The sequence below is a fragment of the Rhea americana genome, unplaced genomic scaffold (assembly GCF_003343005.1).
Source record: "Rhea americana isolate MKP2758 unplaced genomic scaffold, rheAme1 scaffold_446, whole genome shotgun sequence".
Classification (NCBI taxonomy): Eukaryota; Metazoa; Chordata; class Aves; order Rheiformes; family Rheidae; genus Rhea; species Rhea americana.
The window spans coordinates 237,250-259,024 of NW_028186586.1; the positions used below are offsets into that span (position 1 = coordinate 237,250).

At 40.3% G+C, this 21,775-nt stretch overlaps 2 protein-coding genes across 10 annotated transcripts in view; one reads left to right on the plus strand and one right to left on the minus strand.

Annotated features, from left to right (window-relative positions):
• Positions 1–21,207, minus strand: part of LOC146589596 (uncharacterized protein KIAA1958 homolog) — a 25,305-nt gene extending 4,098 nt beyond the window's left edge. Inside the window, exons 1-6 of one of the 8 annotated variants that reach the window (XM_085316007.1) lie at positions 21,087–21,207; positions 20,926–20,982; positions 16,662–16,748; positions 12,557–12,751; positions 3,162–3,246; positions 1,142–2,336 (exon numbers count right to left, since the gene is read on the minus strand). In XM_085316007.1, coding sequence (XP_085172133.1) covers positions 1,142–2,336; positions 3,162–3,164 — 1,198 coding nt within the window. In that variant the 5' untranslated portion in view covers positions 3,165–3,246; positions 12,557–12,751; positions 16,662–16,748; positions 20,926–20,982; positions 21,087–21,207. Of the gene's footprint in view, positions 1–1,141; positions 2,485–3,161; positions 3,247–3,715; positions 3,739–12,556; positions 12,752–16,651; positions 16,749–17,516; positions 17,681–20,925; positions 20,983–21,086 lie in introns of those variants that run through there. The other 7 variants (XM_085316006.1, XM_085316003.1, XM_085316010.1 and 4 more) reach the window with 7 other exon arrangements.
• Positions 21,208–21,565: 358 nt separating this feature from the next.
• Positions 21,566–21,775, plus strand: part of PTBP1 (polypyrimidine tract binding protein 1) — a 31,899-nt gene continuing 31,689 nt past the window's right edge. For both annotated transcript variants that reach the window (XM_085316011.1, XM_085316012.1), the window contains exon 1: positions 21,566–21,688. In XM_085316011.1, the coding sequence (XP_085172137.1) occupies positions 21,681–21,688 (8 nt within the window). In that variant the 5' untranslated portion in view covers positions 21,566–21,680. The remainder of the gene's footprint in view (positions 21,689–21,775) is intronic.

The following is a 21,775-nucleotide window of genomic DNA, read 5'->3' on the forward strand; positions in this document are numbered from 1 at the left end:
AAAAAAAAAAAAAAAAAAAAAAGCATAAAACTGACTAGACAGCAGTTTACTCGGTATTAATGTGAAATACTACCTGCAGGCCTGTAAATCTTTATAGATGCAAACTTTGTGGCTCTATTAGAGCATCTGTAAAAATCTGAATATTTGTGTTTTATTTGAGGTGTTTGATCACTAAATTAAAACAATGTACCTGGCATTAGGGCTCCAGCACATTAGAGACATCCATCCTAAAACATGTTTGTTTATTAAATGAACTAAATCAATTTCATTGATGGTTTCCCCAGTATTTGCAAAAGACTAGCATAATTTTGATAATGTCCACACAYCGTGTCAGCCATTCCCTATTGCAGAGAGAGTATCGTATCTCTTTCTAGCAGGATTTAAAACTGCCACAAGTTAGGCATCTAAAGGCTTCATCAAAGAGCATAYTCTTACGATACTGAATCCTTTAAAATGTGCTCTGTACACGATTTAACCTTGGTACTGGAAGATCCCCAGTAAGCAGTACACCTTACAAGTATTTGTTCAATTAGAACACTCCCCCATTCCTCCTTGGAATTTAAGGACAGAATACAGGAAAGTCTTAAAATTCTTGAAAGTATTACAGCAATTTTTTAGGTCATCTAATTTAACATGCAGGATTGAAACTTTGGTCCCATTGCAATCTCTGGGATTTTTGCCATGAACATCAATGAAACCAGAGTTTCGTCCAAAATTTTTGTTTCGTGGTTTTAAAAGTCACTTTCTTCCCCCCACCCACCCTTGAGACCTGAGTTCACATCTCTGGCTCCAGTTTTTCACAGGACTCTTGCTTAAGTATAACCAACATACTGTACAGTGATATAAAATGAAAGACCAAAATATTCAAACTGAGTAGTTAAAGCTGAGCCACTGCTAGAGAAACATCTGGGTACCTCAGTTAATGGCATTAGCTATTGAAATGCTGATTGCTTAAGATAGGAACCTTTTAGTCCCTTTTAGTAGAAACTGTGCTCCAAATAAGATCCATTTATTCAGAGGCTACAATACAGATTTTGGCAGCTATATGAAATTGTCTTYCTTTAGTATTTTGGAAAAGCAATTATTAAAATGCACCCCCACCCCCACAAACCCTTCCAGAATTAAAACTGGACTATCTTACTTTTGTCTGAAGACACAGGTGGATGGTCTGAATTCTTGCTCTCTGGACTCAGTGAGGCTGAAACATGAGGTGTGTGCTGAGATCCTAATAGCTTACTCTCCTGAATAGGGATTTCAGCAAAGTTCCTAATTAAGCTTATTTCTGATGTGCCACGCTCAGGAGAGCTTAGTTGGAGTTGCTGCTGGACATCTACAGTGGCTTCAAACTCAAAGAATGTCACAGAAGCAGGGGACTCTTGTTGGGTCTTTGCTTCAACATCGGAGATGGGACCTGATTTGAAATGTTCTTTAGATATTGCTGACCCAGAGGAATTCCTTGCTTTAGAACTTTCATCTTTGGAATCTGCAGGATTAAGAGGAAGTAACTTCCAGTTGCTTTCCAGGCTCTTTTGATTGATGTCTTCTAAAGTCTGCTGTAAGCAAGGAGTTAGCGGTAGCTTCTCAGAGGGGGCAGAGCCAGATGCGTGGGTGGCTGTCTGCGTGTTAATTGCTGTCTTCCAATTGCGATGCATTTGCAATTCTGCCTCAGCAGTTGCTCCTTTAATTTGTGATTCTGAAAGAATATTCCAGTTGCTTCTGTCTACTTGGTTTTCTGCATCTGATACAACCTGTTCTTCATCAGAGATGATTTGCAGATCTTCACTGCTTTCTAGCTTCACTTTATGTAGGTCAGTTTTGACTTCACCATCAGGTACTGGGAAATGTTGCTCTGCTACAGAGCCTGATCTCATGGATTTACTGTCTTTTCGAGTGATTAGCCCTCTCTCATTTTTTCTGAGTCTTGGTGCATCATCTATTATGTAAACTGTGTCTTCTTTCCGCTGAGTGACCCCTGGAGATCTGCTACCTGACCCTGTGGTAACAGAAGATGGGGTTGCCCTGAACCTCTTTTCATCTAAATTAGGTTCCCCTGATGAAGCCTCATAGGATATAGACCTCTTTCTCTCTTCTACAGCTTCCTTCTCTTCTCTGCTTCTCAAGCATAACTTTCCACAAGGCCAGTGATATGCATGTCCAACTCCACATATCCACAGAACAGATTTATCCTTGCTAGGATGACCCATGTTCTGCACATTTTCCAAGGTTGGGATTTGATTACATATAGTTCCATGAGTGTGGGCCCAAGTCACAAGATTGGAGAGATCCATGCAWACTGAACTGACATCACTGTACCTTCTGTCACCAACATTCTCATTCTGCAAAAATATGTTGGAAATGACTCAGGTGAAAGAGGATATGCATAAAATGGCAGTCCTGGTGACTGTTTCCAGTCCCATCTCAAGAGACTGATAATTCTAAATCGATGATTCTTCCAATGATTCTTTTCAAAACAACTTGTTCATTCTTTAAAAAAAAATAAAAATAAAGAATTTTTGTCTGCTTTAAAGACCTAGAGGGTAATTTGTGGGCATGGTTCTGGAATGATGAATTTATAATACATATTAAYGCAATTTAGCATACCTGTGGACTCTGAGTTGTTATACCTGAGCAGAACCACAGCAGCTGTTTACACGTGTGTGTCTTCTAAGCTCRCAGCAAAATTTAGATTAACACTGTCATTGAATTGCTTAGGCAGTTACCATAGCTCAGCTGATGGAGGTTAACTTGCATTTTAATGCAGTGTTTTGTTTGCAGATTTGAGGCCTATGATCTGAACAAAGCTGTACCTGTGGCCAATTCTGTACTCACTTATGTAAAGTAACAAYGGAAAGTGTCAAGAACCTCTGCATCAGCTCCTCAGTCTCCCACCTTCCCACACCCTATATGGTTGATATTTCCTTCATCTGTCAAAAYGGTAGCTCTAGTTACAACAAAGGGAAATCCGACATTAGAAGAAGAAATCTGTGGGATGTTTTTCAGAAACTGAAAAATGGACCTTGCATCCACATACATAAAACAAACTTGTAAAAAAAAGTCTACAATATTCTCATACTATAATTGATCTGTTAGAAAACATTGTCTATGGTATTCTTTATGCTATAGAAAAATAGTACAGAAGAGTAGTATAAAAGAATACTCACCATGCTGCTGTTTTCTGTCTCACTGAATGTGCTTTCAAGTGGAATTCAGTGACTGAATACTCCTTCTTTCTTTCTCTCTTGGAACCTAAAATAATCATCATACATCTGTGTGTAAAAATACATATACATATTTTAATTTGGCTAGCAGATGCAGCCAAATTTTTCAATACTCAGTCTACAATGAATGCTGCTGCAAAACATGTGACTTTACTAGTGTGAGCAATCCTGTTGAGCTCGAAAGGATTATATACAGAAAATATTACTTGTGTAAATATTTGCAGGATTACAGCATACCAATCAAAGATGAAACAAAATACAAATTTTGAAAATAGTCTAGGTTTTAAAATTCTATCCGAGATGTTCCTTTGCAGCATGGAACTTCTAACAYAGACTGCTATTAGCAAACTTTAATTCCCTGAATGGAGTAAACTGCAGAAACAGAAATACCAGAAATAGTGAAGCAAGTTGAGATTCTAACATTATTTAACTTCTAAACATCAAAAAAGAAGAATTTCCTAATTGAAGTATTTTCTGCAAATGTAGTTCATATTTACCAGATACTTAAATCTGAAATTCTTCTGTCTGTTTTGAAAATGTAAATGTAGTAGTGTGGAAGGCCATCATAATGTCTGTATGATAGAGAAGAGCAATTGGTCACATAACTTAGTGTCAACTTATATATTGCAAAAGAGCCAAAAAGCCTCATAATGCCTTATATGACTGATGCTGCATGCATTTACAGTTCATAACGGCAGTCTTTGCTCCAGGCATCTTAGGCTATTATTAATTAAAAGTTTTGCATTCAGTGGYGGTCAAAGATGCCAGGCAGAAAACCCTGAACACAGGCATCTTGTTTAAACTGGTTTTGTGAGCAGCGCTGGCCTAGACGTGGCACTGCTTCCTGGTGAGAACCAGCTGTGTTTGCTTTGAAGGTAAGCACACACATTGCAGGCAGCCCGACACACAGCAGCCACGCGCTCTTGCTCGGTTCACGTGCTCAAGGCCCTGGGGCTCGTGTGTCGWGCTCCACACGCTCCCCTTCTCTGAGCAAGCTGCGGGACACGGGAGAAGCCCATTCCAGCTGACAGACGCAGGGCTCCTCTGTGATCTGTGAATACGATGTTTGTCTGCAGAATTTTATTTCACAGGCATGTTAGTTGAACTAAGGGAAAGCCTGTCAGGGCACAGGCAGGAAAGACTACTGTACTCCAGACAGCCTTTTGCCTGCCAGTGTCGAGACCCACAGCTGGTGCCGTTAGCGCCCCACCTCCAGCCCTTGCACGCTTTTAGCAATCCGTGTGGGGCAGCAGGGCGAGACGGGGCTCCGGGGGAGCGGCTGGCCATGGAGCAGCCCGTGCAGGGGCCATGCCCTGGTGAGGCCGGTGCCTGGACAGGTGGACGCCTGGCCGTGGGCGCTGCGGGCTCAGCACCGCTCGCGGCAGCGCAGCCTTCCAGGGGAGACCTGCGCCAGCCCGAGAGGAGGCTGGAGCGGGTGGCCGAGCCCCAGGGCCGGCCGGCGCCCGCGTGCCTTGGCCTGCTCTTTGAGATCGCTCTAGGATGTCTCAATGGTGCAGGGGAAGATGTTCGTTTTGTGATAGAGCCCTGTCCTCTAGGAGCAGGGTTGAGACCAACCAAATCCAAATTAAAAACAGTGATCGTAAAACTACTTCTTGGCCAAATTCCTACACTGGTGAACTCTCTGGAAGTGTGTTTATACAAGACCTACTCCATCAATCCAAAACTTCCAGAGACAGACACACTGCAAAATAACTGAGCTATGAAACTCTAAGGCTCCTGCCAGCACRGTATTTACACACATCCTTAATTTAAAATGAATGCTTAAATCTGCTGATGGYAAAGTTAAACATGCTTCACATGATAAAAAGCCCAAGTGAGTAAGCATGCAAAATCTCTGGGCAGAAATTTAACTGTTCCAAGCAGGAAGAAGAAGTAACAGTCATCAAAGGGGTGTGGACTTCCAAGCTGCCTARCATGAGGGAGTCCGTCTTCTGAATGAATGATGCAGGGGTAAAACCTACAGTGCAAATACCTCTGGACAATTAATGACTTTTCAGCAATTAGGCAAAGCACAATCCTAAGTGGAAAGGAAACAAACAAAAGCAAAATATACAAGAAAATCTCTCTCTACCTTCAGGAGACAGGTCAGGACACTAAATGTTCCTTTCCAGAGAAAATCACAGGTCAAATTCTCTCTCACCAAGTCAGTTTTACTTTCCAATGGAGAATGAATACTAGTCATGAGAACTGCCGGGGGGGGGAGGGTTGCTGCACGTCAACAAAGCCCTGAAAAACCCTTCTGCTCTTACGTAGTATACTAGCATCTCTCTGTATGTTCCTTTTTATGACTTTCTAATGATAGTACAGATAATTTTAGTCTAGAGTGCTTTGCATGTTTTGCATATACTAGCTTGCTAAACACACACAAAGCTAGGATTTTCAAAGAATTTTCTCACTGAAATCCTCTGCTTCCTTCAAAAAATCCCTCCTAAAATGTTTTAGGGGAAAAAAAATGTTTAAGGTGAGTTTTAAAGCTGAAAATGCATGATCTACTGCAGGATCTACTATCACCATGATCTCATTCCTGATSAATCACAGAAAACAGGGCTGGAAGTCACCTCAAACAGCCATCTGGGCTGTCCTCACTCCCTACAGCAGAATTAGCTCTACCTAAGCCTCTCCTGAGAGATGTCTAACTTGCCTCCAAAATTTTCAAGGGAAGAGAACTCAACCTCCTGAGGCAACCTATTCCCACGCCTTGCTGTGCTTAGCTTTAAAAAGCTGGACCAAAACTTATGGGAGAACTGTTGTTCCTTTTTGAAGTTGGCGAGTTTTATCTCTGAGTTCAAAATGAGTAATTTCTCCCTGTTGGGCTGGTCTGCCTGGACAAACGAAAAGAAACTTACAGTTGGCACTTATAGTTAGTGTGGGAAAAGGGTAACAGAAACAGAAACGGAAGCTTCGCATGGTCATAAGGCCATGAAATTATTGACTTGGCAGATGGACTCCTTGATTTCTATTACAGGCATCTTTAAATGGAATGCTTTTATCTCTCTTTATCTCTGAGCACATGTCTTCCTTTTCCTGATCTCTTCTAAAAAGCCCTTTTCTTTTGATATTTAGTTCCAAATAAAAACTCTGGTAATTAGCTAACTCTTCAGCCCAGTTCTGCTCTCATATTTACACCAGTTGAGGGTATATCCAAAGAAACTGTCAAATTGAATGGATTTGGATTTACACTGTGGCAACTGAGTGAAAAAAATAAATATTTATTTAGCTATTGAGGTTGAATTGGCATACTTCTCTGATCTTCAGCTGATAAAAATCCATCTTGATCACTACCACAATGCTACACGCATCCAACAAAGATAGGATCTATGTGGGGTATGTGTGTGTGGAGGTTTGGGGGTTTTGTTTTGTTCTGTTTTTTTTCAAATTTATGTCTGATTCAGTATCTGCGTGACTGTGAATGATGCAGCATTTTAATTATCTTTCCAGCAGAGACTCCCATCTGATAATAGACACAGTGTATGCAGGACCATTGTGCAGAAAAACAGGACATTCCAAAGCTGTATGGCAAATGTTTTCTTTAAAAAAAGGAATTCAGTGCACTAATATAACCTATAGTTAAATGAACTTCATGCTCAGCAGAAGAAGAAGGTAAATCCTTACAGTTACAAGGTTTTGCTTTCTCACATCTACATAATAAACTTTCAAAATGTCATCACAATATATGCTTGTTTTGCATCTGTATTCAAGAAAATGTGACCAAGTAGCTTTAAGGTCTACTCCATTTCAATGGAGCTCTTAAAACTCAGAAGTGACGAAAAGAATTGAAGTGCTTCGTCTTTTTTGAGACTTTTCTGTGTCTAGTTTGAGCACCTGAGAAAAAACATGTTCAGCACTTCCCGAAAATGGTTCTTTTGAAAGGTCTGTCCCAAACATATCTGGAATCACCTGAAAATGTAAACATCTGAATTTTACTCTTTTACATTTAGATGAACTCAATTTATCATCTGTGGTATGCTGAGGTTCTTTGAAACCCTCTGTGAGGTACACAGACTTATGCAAGCAGGATAACTAAATAAAGAAACTAATTGAACAGACACTGAAAGCCCTTTAACCGCTTTGTTCCTTTCCCCCCACCCCATAATAGCCCTGACTACCTTTCTCTTAAGACTTACATCGTCTGTTTCACAGATTAGAAATTCAAGAGGCAGCACAATGCAAGTAAATATGAGAGCTTTGGCTTTTCAACTCTAGATAAGACAGTGCAGGAAACTGGAACAATCCTGGTAGGAAAACAACAGGATACAGAACAACAGCACTTAAACTTGACTCCCGCCCCCTTCCCCCAGCATGAATTGTTTGCTCCTGCTCATTTGGGAAACACGTACTGGAGGTGGAGGGACATGGGACAGCTGGAAAATTTACATATAAGAGGGGGTGTTTTGCTAGAGAGCTGCCAGAAATTAAGTGAAGGACACTGATAGAAGAATGTGGTGTCTGGGGCAGGAATGGGATGAGCTGTGCTTAAAAACATTATGGTTATAAGCAAGTACAGAGCTGAGAGCAAGATCAGAAGCAGCCCATGGCTACTTCAATTTTGGCCAATGGCCAAAAAATCATTGMGCTTGTCCCACTACTTCTTAGCAAGGGCCTTTGGGATGGATTAATCATTTCCCAGCACATTGGTTTTTCCTGTTCTCTGCAATGTTTCTCTCTCCTCCCCCTTCCTCTATGCCAAAGGCTTCTCAGCATCTTTCCAGCTCCATTCCTGCTCCATGACCTCCTTTCAACAGCAGCTTCTGCTTTACTTGCAGGAATACCATCCCCAAGATATGTTCTGTATTTGCTACAGGGTGGCATTCCTACAGTTTGAGAAATGCTCCTACAAACTACTGTCCAGTACCGTCTGATGGAGGGCAGGTTCTAACTGCATGTATTGGCTCTGAGCAAGCGAGCGAGCAACTGCTGTTATTTGTAGTAACTACATTCCTTGAACAAGGTTTCATATTTTAGTCCAAAGAATTGGACACAATTCTTTTCATCTGAGTTCTGACAATCTCGTCTCTTGAGGGCCTACATTACAGAGTTGCTGTCCTTGTAACACAATGGTGAGCTCCACAGCAAGTCTTCTTAAGAAAGAGCTAATAAAAGCCTGCAGCCAGCTGGCAGAGAATTGCCTTGTCCACTAGGCTGTAATCTGCCACTAAAAGCAGATGTAGTAAAGGAAAAAATAATTTAAAAACATTAAGTGCAATAAGTAGATCCAAATATTTTATTTCTCTGAGAAGAAACGGGAATGCTGAAATTAGTAGGCAAATCTATGACCTGGACAGAAAATTCTACAATGCAGACAATTGTTACTTATCCTGTTAATGCTTCCATATGTGAGCAACTTGACAGTTATAACTGGTTCCACAAGGGGAGAATGGGTCAGTATTTTTCACAGCAATTCGATATACAGGCTGTTTTATTTTTTCCATGGATCCTTCTTTTTTTTTAGTCCTGCACTATAGAAAAGCATGTGATTGTATCTGCACAGAACTGACTGTAGGAACTTACTTTTGTTCCCAACAGCCACTTGTATTAAAATGATTTTCACTTAAGAAATGGAAGAGGTTATCTGTTGGCAAGAAGGCATTTGTAGGAGTGTTTCCTACTCTTCTAATTGCTTGTGTCACTATTCGGGATATTTTTCATCCAGCATAAGCTTCTCCAGTCATGTGGTAACATTCTCTTTTACTATAACTTTTAATTTAATTAAAGAACAGAATTATGTAAATGTGGATAATTCTTCCCCCTCCCCCCCCCTTTTTTTTTTTTTTTTTGAAATCTTGCACCTGGGGGCTTGGGCTCACAATACCAGGATCTGAAGCTGCAGCAGCCTCTCCTGTACAGAGATTAAAGTCTGGGAAGCCAAACCTTGCTAGAGATCCCCCCAGGCGATCCTTTGCCTGGTTCCCAGCAGAGGGTGCTCGGCAGCCAGCAATGCAGAGCTGCAGCTGCAGATTCCAGGCATGTCCAGCCTCGCACCCGAGCATTTCATTTCCTTTGTGTGGGCTGGGGTGACTGGCTGAAAACACTGTCTACACACTTTTCCCACCCCCACGGCCCCCATCTGCTTTCCTTGTCRGGCCTACGCCAAAGCCCTAGCCCTGACCCCAGCTCTGATGCTGAATAAATATTACTATTAATGGATGAGTCAAGGTTTTGTTAAATTTACATTTAGGGTGACAACGCTATCCCAATGCACTTTCTTATTGCTGACAAAGAACTTTTGCACCTGGTGCACCACAGAAAGAAAACAGTAAAAATGTAATGCAAAACTCTTATTGTGTATTTATCGACCTCTCAACATGCCAACTTTGTAGGCAACTTGCTATCTTWTTGCTAAAAATACAGTGCCATGCAAACTGACTGATAGTGTTGCCTTACTAAGTACAAAAACTTCTCATTTACAGTCCTTGGAGCAGGGATAAGGGGTGTTATCGTATCTTCAGTTCTTTTACTTTCTGTCCAGTTCAGAGGATTTTTTTTATATCAAGTATGAAAAATCTCATTTGGGAGTTCTCTAAAGGGAAGTTGCAAATCTTTTTATTTTATTAAGAAGTGTTTATTTAATTTTTATATATTTCTGAGCAACCTTTTAAAGTTTAAAATCACAAATCATTTTTTCTAACAACTTACAGCATTGTTTATTTCATTTTATTTTAGTATGCTGGAGGAAGTATGATCAAATGTTTAGAACAGTGACCTATGAGTTGAGGCCTAGTACCTATTTCATTTTGTTTGATCTTAGGCAAAACACTCTTTTCCTCCATTCTGCATCATGCTTTACCTGTCTGCAAACTGGAGGTAACACCCTACTTCATAAAACAATCTGGATGAAGTATTGTAGAAATTTGTTATTAAATATTTGTAGTGTAGCTGTGACTTGTAATTAGACCTAATTGTTCACAATGAGACATAGTAACCTACTTTTTATAATGTAGATCAATTTTAACTACTAACGCCTCAACTCATTCCGTGGCTAAAAGATTTTACTTTTTTAAAATGCACTTAAAATCTGTGGTGACTCAGTATGGGGGTGTGTGTGAAGAAGTCAGTCTTGCTAGCATCAGACAAAGAGCAAACTATCATATATAGATCTTGAGTGTTTATGAAGGTTTACTGAAAACTGTGATGGCTCCTGGAGGTAGAAGAAATAACTTTGTTGGCACATAAGGAGCTTTCAGAGGAGGGAAGTTCCCTCTGCGTCACAGTATTTCTTAGTTTTTACTGGGGGCTCAAAGGCAGATGCAGATGCCCAAGCTGGCACGGGGAGAGCACAGGGAAGTGCAGCACTCATGTAAAAGAAAGGTTGTTGTCCTTTAAAAACCAAATGGGATCAAGCAGCACCCAGGTATTTGGCTGCATGCAAATTCATCACTCCACAATATCTGGCAGTGCTGACAGGACACTTGTGAGCCTTGCAGGCCTACAACCTTTGGAACCTTTGTTACTATAGATTTTCTACAATTGTCCTTGCTTTGAAGGGCCACCTTCTCCCCCACCTCCTCCAACATCACTCAGGATGCTTTAGGAAGCCTCCCATGGAGCACAGCAGTCTATGGGAGGAGTACAAGCATCTCACTATTGCCTAGAAGACAGGGTAGCCCAAAGGGGGAGAGAGCGGTATCAATTATTTGGAAAAGCGATCTTAAAGCAACTTGAAGATCCTTTGTGTAGGATGGAATCAATAAGCAGAAGGTTCTCTACACTGAGAGCTCAAGTCTTCAGTCAATTTATACCGGTTCTAAGTGACACGCTTGGAGCAGTGTCATTACTGGGAGAGGCACCAGTAAGAGGCAGTGGCTCCCAGCTTCTGTCCTCCCACTTTTGAGTTCTGAGCTCAGCAGGAGCTGAGAGCCCCTGCTCACAGATGAAAAACACCACAGATGGATGGCATGCTGCCTCTTGGAGAGGCAGCAAAACCCAGTGCTGGCACACCTAACCACTAATTTGGAAAGAAAAATACAGTCTGGCATAGTACCTGTAGAAGTTTGCCAACCCTTGTCTGACAGTAGTGATAACACACTTTCTAAACTGTGAGCAAGAGCAAATAATTAAGCCCACTCTACAGATTCAAGCAAAATTTGAGCAAATGGGTGGGTTTAGATCTGGAGTTCTCTGTTGACAATCCTTGAGCACAAAAAGGCACTTCTGAAAATAYACTTTACAAACTTTTCCAAGCCCACACCACAAACCCAACTGTCTCTTACTGGATCTTTCAGCATGTGTTCTCAGATGACTAAGGCATCAGTGAATACTTCTTAGAAAATCACCTAGGCTGCTGGCTCACTAAAGCCTAAATGGGTACCTCAGAATAACTATTTGTGTATGGCCAAATTTTTTGGAACGTAGGCCTAGTTATTAGATGACTGGGTTACAGCCACAGCTGTGCTGTTCTGTTTACATAAAATCCTTTTTGTTTCTTGGTGACCACATGTGTACTTAAGTCCTCATGACAGAACTTTAGTCCTCATGACAGAACCTAGAGGGAAGAATCTTGCTAGCTGACTTCTAATTGTTGCAGGAGTAACTGGTCAACTTGGAGTATAAAATTAAATAATTAAATATCTTCTCAGTAAAAGAAGCATTCATTTAATATTTATTTCTAAGTCCTGACCTTAAAGCAAGGAAAATTAGCTAGAGATGCCCCTCTGAATTAAATGCAGCTCCATAAGATGAATGTTGCAGTTCCTTAAAATTATCCTATTGGTTTTAGATATGTGTTTGTAACATATGCATTGTAGGAAGTCAGTCAGTGACAGATCTCCAACATTTAAGATGTGCCACTGGTTTTGTCCTTTCTAAATAGCTAGATCATTAGGAATCTTTTCGTACAATGCGGATGCTATCCTTTAATAAGAACAAAGTGTATTAAATGGTATTTAGAAATTGTATATTGCACATGTAGACCAGGTATATGTGCGTAAAATTTACAGTTCTGCAAACAAGTAGTCTTTGGTGTCTGTTTTTTGGCATGCATAGCAAGTCCTTATGGCTGACATGAAGTACCTCTGGCATATTGCTCTCTGTCATGTTTACTCTGCATTTGCTGCCCTGGTATCTGAGCATCTTACCAAATTAAATATTAAACATTCTAAAGGATATTATGTTTCTTTTGTTCCTTTGGCAGTTGAGATCTTGAGTGTTCTCAATTCTCGCCAGCTTTCACATTTTGAAGGTTCATGCCTTAATGTTCTTTTAATGATTTATTTAATACTTTAGAGTTGGGATTGCTTACTACATGCTTATTTCTGTTAGATAGAAAACTAGTGTGCAATCTATTAGACAAGGAGATAGTAATTTAATGAGCAGACACTTACTAATCAGCATCCAGACCCTAAATCACAAAGATGAGAAGTATTCTGGGGAAGAGGTGGAAGGGCTAAGCAGAGGTGGTTGGTTTGACAGGAAGCCACATTTATTCTTAGTATCAAGAGCCATACCAAACTCTGCCGCTGATCACAGTGACGTTTTCTAGCATTAGGTAAGTGGGAGCACTCATTTTCAGGGGCCAGCTGGAAATATATAAATGAAAAATGTGGTCAATATCTGTATTAAAATACCAGTTCTAGGACATGAGATCTAGACCATTGTATATGTTCATACACTACCATCTAGTTTGATCAAATAAGAGAAATGATTGCTTTAACAGAGTTTGAAACCAGAATGTTGCATTTCTGAACACTTTCACCATCTGAAACATAAGCAAGACTTCATACCACAAAAGAAAGAAACTCTTAGCTTTGCGAGCAAAGCCTCCCTGCACTATTTCCATTACATAACATCCTTCAGGAACATATGGGCCAGCAAACAGAAGACGTCCGCTGCATAATTATGGCACTGACAAACCAATTGAACCTCAGCAGCTGCCACTGGGGAGATTTCATTCATTCCCAGTATTGCTTTTTAAACTTAAGTGGCACTGGAACAAACACATCTTTGATCCAAGTAGGAAATCATTTAGAGCTTTGTGTTTAATAGAGCTGAAGCCCTGGGAAAATGATGTCTTTATTAGCCTGTATGACAATGTGGGCCTCATGGCAGGCACACAGAGATTTGATGTTGCAGTCCCATTACTTTTTCAGATGTATTTGGACATATTTGTTCTTGAATTGATTTGGAAAGAAGGTCTTTAATTCAGCAGTGCTGCCGTAGCACCTATGAAGTGTGTGCATGTCATCATAAAGTATTCGGGAGGGGGAAGAGGGAGCACAATCCTGGCAGTTCCAAAATAGAGCTGGTATGGTTCTGCATTTCTGTCCTTGTGCTACTTAACGCCCTTTGGGGGTCACTTGTTCCTCCCTTATCTCTATAGGAGATTTGCAGCAAAATTAAATAAGCCTTTGCAAGATTGCAACACTGAACTTACTGAGAAAGTATTAAGAGTAATAAAAAATTCAGTAATGATTCATGGAAAGTAGTCACCAGAACTTTGTATTTCATTCATTGCAGTAGTTAATTGATTTTGATTTGGGAGTATGGTTAAAAAAAGCTCTGTGCTTTCTTCCTGAAAAGATACAGTATACTTGTGGTTGTTTTTTTTTTTTTTTTTTTTTTTTACTATTCCCCGGGATCCTTCAGAAACTGCTTAAATGCTTCATTTCTTAAAAGCTTGCTTTACAAATGTAGATGACCAGGTACCCAGCCAAACCACCTTTCCATTTAATACACTGGTGGATGTAATTGTAAACCTATCTGAGTATTACTCTTAGTTAAAAACAGCTATATCAACTGAGAATGGAAGTTAGCTCTCACACAGCTGAATCTGACATGCTTACAGTAAAGCAAGTTAGCAGCTTGCAGACATATCCATCTAAAGGAGAATTTCTAGGTGCTCTGCATGTGTATCTCCATCTCTTTTACCGTTCCTTTTTTCATTTAAATGAACTGTGCTTAGACTATGAAATTCCCGTCTGGAGTCATCTAGCATCTGTGTAATACCATTTAAATAGCAGATGCAATGGGAGACAGTCTGACGACAGAGGACATAGGTGATGAGCTAGCATTTCAGTGAACAATACCTCAGTCTGACAGGTGAGTGATGGAAAACCTTCAGAAATAATGTATGAGTTTCAGACTCCCCAGCCACATTAGYCTTTTACAGTGCTGCTCACCTGGTAGCTGCTGTTTCATTTACTATTGATCTATTTTACAATGTCAGCTTCACTGCTGGAAGAATTAGTATAATGCAGCAGTAACAGACTTGGGAAAACTAGGTTATTGGTGGGTTTTTGACAAAATCAGGCTCTTGGGCTTCCAGTTTCTGTGAGTTGCATAGAAATCTCAGGGTTCTAGCATGAATGAGATCTCTTTTAAAACGTGCCTAATATGCCATCAAGACCCCCTAAGCAGTTTATCAGAGAACTAGAAGGCACCATCATTAGAGTGTAATAAAATAAAATCATTTGGGGGAAATGAAAAAGCATTCTAGTCCATTTCTGAGCAGATCTGCAGCACAGGAACGTGACTGAACAGCACTAAACTTTCATTGTAAAAATGCTTTGGAATAAAGAAATTTAGAACTACAACTACACAAAAGACAACAGAACAAGAAATTATGTTTATTTCCCTGCCCTAGGATAGCATGTGGAGATGTGCTTGTGAGGATGGCTGTTTGTATAAATAAATGTTCATTCTTGGCAGTGGAATGCAAACTATGCTGAAGGGCTGGAAACAGACCACTTTGTAAAGCTGAGGCCAGAGTAAGGGAAAGATGAAGTGAGGTTGTGGGGAGGAAGTTCACATTCATTTTTAGTAACTTGGAGAGTTTCTCAAGCATGTTTGACATTTTTAATTATGCTATGTAGAGCCTATTCCAAGGACAAAAGGAGTCAGGATTACAGGGTAAAAAATTACGAAATTTCATAGCCAGCTAGGGGTTGTGTTGCTTGTGGATCTGGAGACTTTGCTGAAGTGCGGAATCATCCTTCATACTTTCTAGACAAATGGAATTTGAATGTCTTGCAAAATCTTCAGCTAGATCAAGAGACTCAGATCCTGTCTTGCAAGCTTTTACTAACAGCCTATTTTCTGATAGCCCAAATTAGGAAGTAAGGAGATTAGTTTGAATGGTTGCTATTCGTCCAGGCTTTCCTGCAAGGCTTCCTGAGAGACTAGGAAACAATCTTACAACATGTTTATATCAATAATCTTATACTCTGTAACTTTACAATGGAAAATAAAACTGAAATTTCTCCTGCAGAATATGATCAGTCCCCCAATATCAAATCACAGAGTCAYGGCCTGATTGTTTTCCATCCTCAGAACATTCCAAACTGTGACTATAACATCTCATTTCATGGGTATACCAATGAAAAAGAGCTTAGGGCGCCTCTTTACCCACCTTCCTTTCTGAAAAATGTGCAAAAAAAAATCTGTATTTTAGTTTTTGTGTCAGGTCGTATACATATATGGCACTGTGCTACATATGGCACTGGAATGGCAGGAGTTTCCCATTTATTGCTGAGCAGAAATGTTATCGATAAATCATAAGGAAGCGGTTTTGGAGACACACCTGTTYTACTTGTCTTAGAGACCATGCTTCATGTGCTAATAAAAGGGCTGCTACTGGCACTTTTAAAATGAGCATAGTTCAATAGGGACTATTGCATTCTCTTTGAGATAATGGAAACTCACAGAGAAGGTATCCAGCTTTTGGGCATGAATAAATCATTAAGGGTATGAATTATTCAGTGATCATCCCCACAGCATGTGCTACATTCAGACTCAAGAGGCAGTATCTCTGTCGTGTGAGTTTGCTTCCCAAACACTATGGATATATGACAGGCTAATTAATCTAAATATTCAAATGAAATGATGTGAACAGGAATTAAAAGAATAATTTCAGAAATAACAGCAAAAAAAAAGCTGATTGGAAGTGCTGAGACACTTCAGGCTGGCATTACAATGGTCAACCAAGGACAATCTTGTTACTCGGTGCATTTGTTGAAGCAAGCTGTCTACAAGAGTTAGAATCAACATACRAAGAAATAACAGCTCAGGAAATTGGAAACACAGGTTGGAGAAAAGCTGAAATTATGGGCATAGAATCAATACAGAAACTTATATAAAGTGCTAGTAACTTCTAACAAAACAAAACAAAAACCCTATATGGATACTACCTTTATTACTCAAATGCCAATATACAACCTTGACAGCCCTTATCAGGTAATTCAAAATTACTCTGCTTAGATATGTGTTATAACATTAGTGTATTTGTCCGGTGGTACTTCCAATATTTTATTTTTATGCGCTGAAATGGGTTGCATTAAGATAAGAATTTGTTTCCAACGACTGGCAGGATGGCATTACTAAAAATGTATCTCTGGAATTATTTTAATTCCACATTGAGAAATCACACAGCCCATCACCCAGGTCATCAGGGGATGCATGATCTCCGAACAGCACATGCTGACCGTTTGTTACCTTAGAAGGCTGCAGTGAAGAGTTTCAGTTCTGATGTAAATTGGAAGCGGTATGATCAAACCATAGGTTAATCCACTCCAACATGCACTGCAAGAAAAAAAAAAAGAAAGAAAGAAAGAAAAGTCCTGTACTGAGTAGCCAGGAAATGGCTCGTTCATCCTTGACAGGAAATGAGTCACCCAGAAGTATCCACGAGGAGCAGTGAAGGCAGGGAAATTCTGAAATAACATGTACTGATAACAACTGAGTAACACATACAGACAAGTCTCTCATTTTGAAACAGATTATGAAGACGGAAAGAAACAAAACATGAGCTTTCATGATTATACTTACCATTTTAAATTTATATAGCTACTCAAGTGCAAAATAATGGATCTAGTTTGAAAGTCCTAGTAAAAAGTGAAGTMAGACTATATCATAGCAACACTAATAAAAGTTTCAAGTGCCGGACTTGCAGGTACAATGCTATTCAATCTTTTCCCTAAAAGGGGGACCTCAGGTTGCTCTGGTGGCACAGCTATCATAAAACTCCAGTTTAGAGAACTCATAAGCTGGTTATAAACATTTACTTCTAGCTAATACTGAAGGTGTATTAAGTTCAAATCAAAAACAATTTATGAATTATCTATTAGTTAACTTTTTGCTGACAAATTATTATGAATCAATAGAAAATACACTCCACTTGCTAATCATGTACACTGCTTCTAAACCTACAAATCTACAGCTAAGAAATGAGCCTTTCACAAGCAGTGGAACTAATATAGCCAGCTTTCCAATGAAGCTCTTTGTACTCACACCTCCCCCTCCAATAACCACGTAAGCTTATGTAGCTTTTGACTTCTATCCCTGTGTTACCTGTGGTCTCTCTCTCTTCATCTTCCTTTAAATATGAGCTGAATAAGCAGATACCTGTGCTGTCAACTTTTGAGCCATGTGTGAWTCAACTAGCTGATCACTACCCATATGCTGTTTTTCGTTGGAGTGATAAATCCAGCAGTGAGTTTGCTTCTTCTCTGCTAGCTCTAAACTAACCATTTCCAGAGCTGTGATGTGGCATCATGAATGATGCACAAAAGAATGTTCTGGCATCCTAAGATGTTGCTAAAGCTGCAAGTACTGCTTTAAACAAAACAGCCTTGTTAATTGTAGGTAGTTTAAAATGAATAAATGCAACAGAAAGAAGCAAAAATATTTGAATACCTCTACCCAAATTTTGGGGGGGTTATAGATAGAAGCAAAGTTACATATGTTAGAGTTTCCTGGTTTGGGACCTTGCAGGGTACCGTAAAAAATGTGTCTGTGTGGGAGGGAAAGGTGCAGAGAGACAAAGTTTTGTCATTAAAAACAACATCTAAGACATATCATTAAGCACAGTAGTACATGTTCTTGAACAGAGGCCATATATTTGGAGGGTGCTTTTTTCAGTTCACTGATAGAAGTAGAGAATGGAATAGGAAGGAGAAAGGGAAGGTGGCTAGTTTGCAAAGGAGTATAGTTACACAGAAAAGTAAATATAGTACAGCTTGAGAGCTATTTTAAAAATACAAAGGAAAAAAAAGTCAGGAAAGGATCTTTTCGTTTCATAGTTTTCTTTTTTTCCTTGCATGCTAAATTAATTCAGGGAGATAACACAGGCAGGAAGGACTTAAGAAAAACCTGGGTGTGTCCTGCAAAGGCCCTTCTAGCAACATGTGAGTAACCAGAGCTTGGAGGAGGGTGGGACCATTTTGCTGGATTGTGCAAAAGAAGCTGATTCATATTTTTTCCCCTTCTCCCTCCTCCTTTTTTTCACATGACCATTTTCTATTTTTTTCTTTCAAAAAAAAAGGACTTACATAGGTGGGTCTTCTCCCAGTTGTTTTTTTCATATAAATTATTATTTTGTTTGTAAATGCATTTTCCTATTTTCCTAGAGAAACACTGTACATTACCCAGCAGTATCTTTATTCAGACTGCTAGCATTTTGTCTGAATAGATGCTAAAAATTCTGTTAAATATTACAGGAAGACATCTGATAAAATGTTGCACAATCAGCATTTCTGCTTGAACTATGGAAAATCTGAGTGAACTTGCATGAACCTTTAAAGAGTCTTTTAAGTTACACTACAACTGCACAGGAGTTACTTTGAAAAGTAGTAATTCTTTCATGGCATCCACCTGTGTTTGTTTTTCAACAAACAAAAAAACAGTTGGGATTTCTGCACACACAATAAGCTAATTTCAATTGCCACTACCAAGATAGATGTCATTTTTACTAGTGAGTAGTATGTAGCATTAATAATTTTTTTTCAAAGTCCTCGCATCATGTTGAGAGTATGTTTCTTTTCAAGTAGACAAAAATGTCCCATATAAAAAAAAAAGTGGTGGGGGGAGAGGGGTCCTGTCTCTGTACTATCCTCTATTAAGGAAGGATTTCTGACTAACAGTATTTAAAAAAGAAGATGAAGTGAAACACCTCCATGGGATATATAGCTTAAAACAGGCATGGTTCAAGAAACTGGCTTGTGAGATRGGAGTTAAATTGCTGCTCTGCTTTGGTCAGGTCACTTTCTGTATCTCAGCAACTCTGAAGTGAATCACATAATCCCATCATTTTCCCATTCTTTGTCCATCTCATGTGTTTCCAAGTTCTAAAACTCTTATCTATGGGAAACCCTGAGCTTCCTTTTATGTGCAGTACCTACTAAAATAACTTTGATTTCAGATGGGGCCTTTAGTTGTCTGTAGCAGAAGGTAAGAACRTATCTTTTCTCATTTTTAAACTTCACTCCTGGAACAAGGGCTAAATGGCTGGGGAATCTAATAAAACAATGTGGAAATTAGCAGCTAGCAGCTCTTGCTGAGATCCAAGCTCACTCTTGCATTTCACAAAGGGTGACAAGAGTGAGGCATTAACTTGACATCCAGTCGTAGCCTTCAAAATATCCAACCATCACCCCTCTCTTGGAGAAAATGAGACCTTTGGCCACAAGAACCAACACAGTAATTCTTGTTTGGGAGAAAATTGCAGCTGTTTTCACTTAAAAACAAAGCAAAACAAAACTTTTTTTTTTCTGTATTTATGTCTATTGTATGCTTCAGAAAGAGATGAGATTATACAATGCATGTCYGTACCTGTCAAAGTTACCTGACATTAAGTAGAAACACTGCCCAAGGATAACCCTCCTAGTTTCATTTGCACTACATTTTTTAAATCTTCTTTTCTAAACCGTCACAGATAGCCATTGAAACTGTAGTGTTGCAGCTCAGATGCTTCCATCAGTGGCACTGATCTATGTTAGTATTTTTTTACCACTAACAAAAGAGGCAGACTGACAGGAGTGTAAAAATGTTAAGCTTTTACAAAAAATGTAAAAATCGAGTGCTGCTAAGGAGGTGCTATGGCTCTTCTCTATGGCAAGACCAGTGTTATGTTGCCTAGAAACTCTTATAGCAGGGTTGTAACTAATGAAGCTGGGATCAATGTGGATTGAACATCTGATATTTGATTCAGTGCTACACAAGGGATTTGCAGGGAGGTCTGGGACAATTAATTCTTGTGCTGCAGTCAATGGATAGGGTTATGACAAGTGAGGCAATGAAAATAAGTAATTGCTGGTAGAATTCCCAGTGAGCAAATACTGTCTATATATAAACAGAGTGATGCATCATTTTATCTATGGAAGCAAGCTGCTTTACAAAATGATGTTAATGGAAAAGACTCAAAAAATTACTGGTATATAATACGGTTGAATGGGATCTTTTCAGGGTCAGTCAGGATCCTGGTCCTTGTGTGCCTGTTCCTGTACTGGAATGAAATAAAAGCACAGCTAAAGCTTGCAGAGAAAACCAACCGGGCATAAGCTTCTCTCTCTCCTCCTGTATTTTTTTGGAGGGAGGACGGGACTTTCATCTAGTGACACMAGAACTCCTGTGGGTCTGACAATTATTTTTAAGGGAGCCACAGAAAGYATCTAACAAAACTAAGCCTGTTACAAGGAGTCTTATATTTAGTATAGATAGGCCCAAACCTGAAAAGGAAATCTTTTAGAGGTTTAAAAAATCTCAAAATATAGGAAATCTTTGGATTTTAAAGATCTCTTTGTAGAAATTAGATATACAGGTAAGTATGGGCAGTAAGAGTGAAATGAGTTAATCTAACAAATCAGCGTGGACCACGAGATTGGGAAAGGTGCTGTTTTTGTCAGAAAACTGTRCCGGGACTGTAACTTAAGAAAAATATTATCCTGATGCCTGAGCAGAGCAGGTAAGTGTTGTGTCTTACCTCAAAAGTTCCCCCTTTCTCTCAGCCACTACGTAATCTTTATCCTTAGAACACTAGCTGAAAATAAACAGATTTTATACTGTATTTTAAGTAAAATGTGTAAATGTTTTCTAACTGCATTTAAAAAAAATTCCACAGACTGACGGCGCTAAATTACCAACCTAACTTCGGCGTGGAGCGCGTTCTGCCCTTACTCAAGATGACTACGGCTACTAGCGCGCGTGCCCCGCTGCCCGTAGTTAGTATGGCTGCCGCGGTGGCCGCTGGGCCGCTCCTGCAGGCGGGAGGAGACCGTGCGGGGTCCTCGCCCGCGCTGAGGATGACAACACAATGTGCACATTCGAACYCTTGCCCACATTCAAGATGGCTCCCAATCCGATTCTTCCATGCCCTGCCCCCAATCAAGATGGTGGCCCAGTGTGGCATTTCGGCATCCTTCCCGCTCTCAAGATGGCTCCTCCCAGCCGTGTCCCGTCGCCTACCCAATCAGATCGCACGCCGAAGCCTTGCACTGCCCCTCATATCGCAAACAGCCAATAGACTTCGCGAGAGGCGGGAGGGCGCCAACCCTCGGAGGCAGGCCATCCCCTCCCCTGCCATCAAGATGACATCTTCGATAGCCAATGGGGCGCTGGCACGGGTGAGGCGGGCCGGGCGGCGCCGCCATTTTGTGAGTCTATAACACGGAGCGGTTGGGCTCGTTCCTGCTATTCCGGCGCCTCCACTCCGTTCCCGACGGGTCTCCTCCGTGTGCAATGGACGGGTGAGTCTCCGCCGGCCCGGGGCCCCGCGCAGGCCAGGCGCTGCTCGCGGCCGGGCAAGGGACTTCCCGGACCCGCTCCCGAGCAAG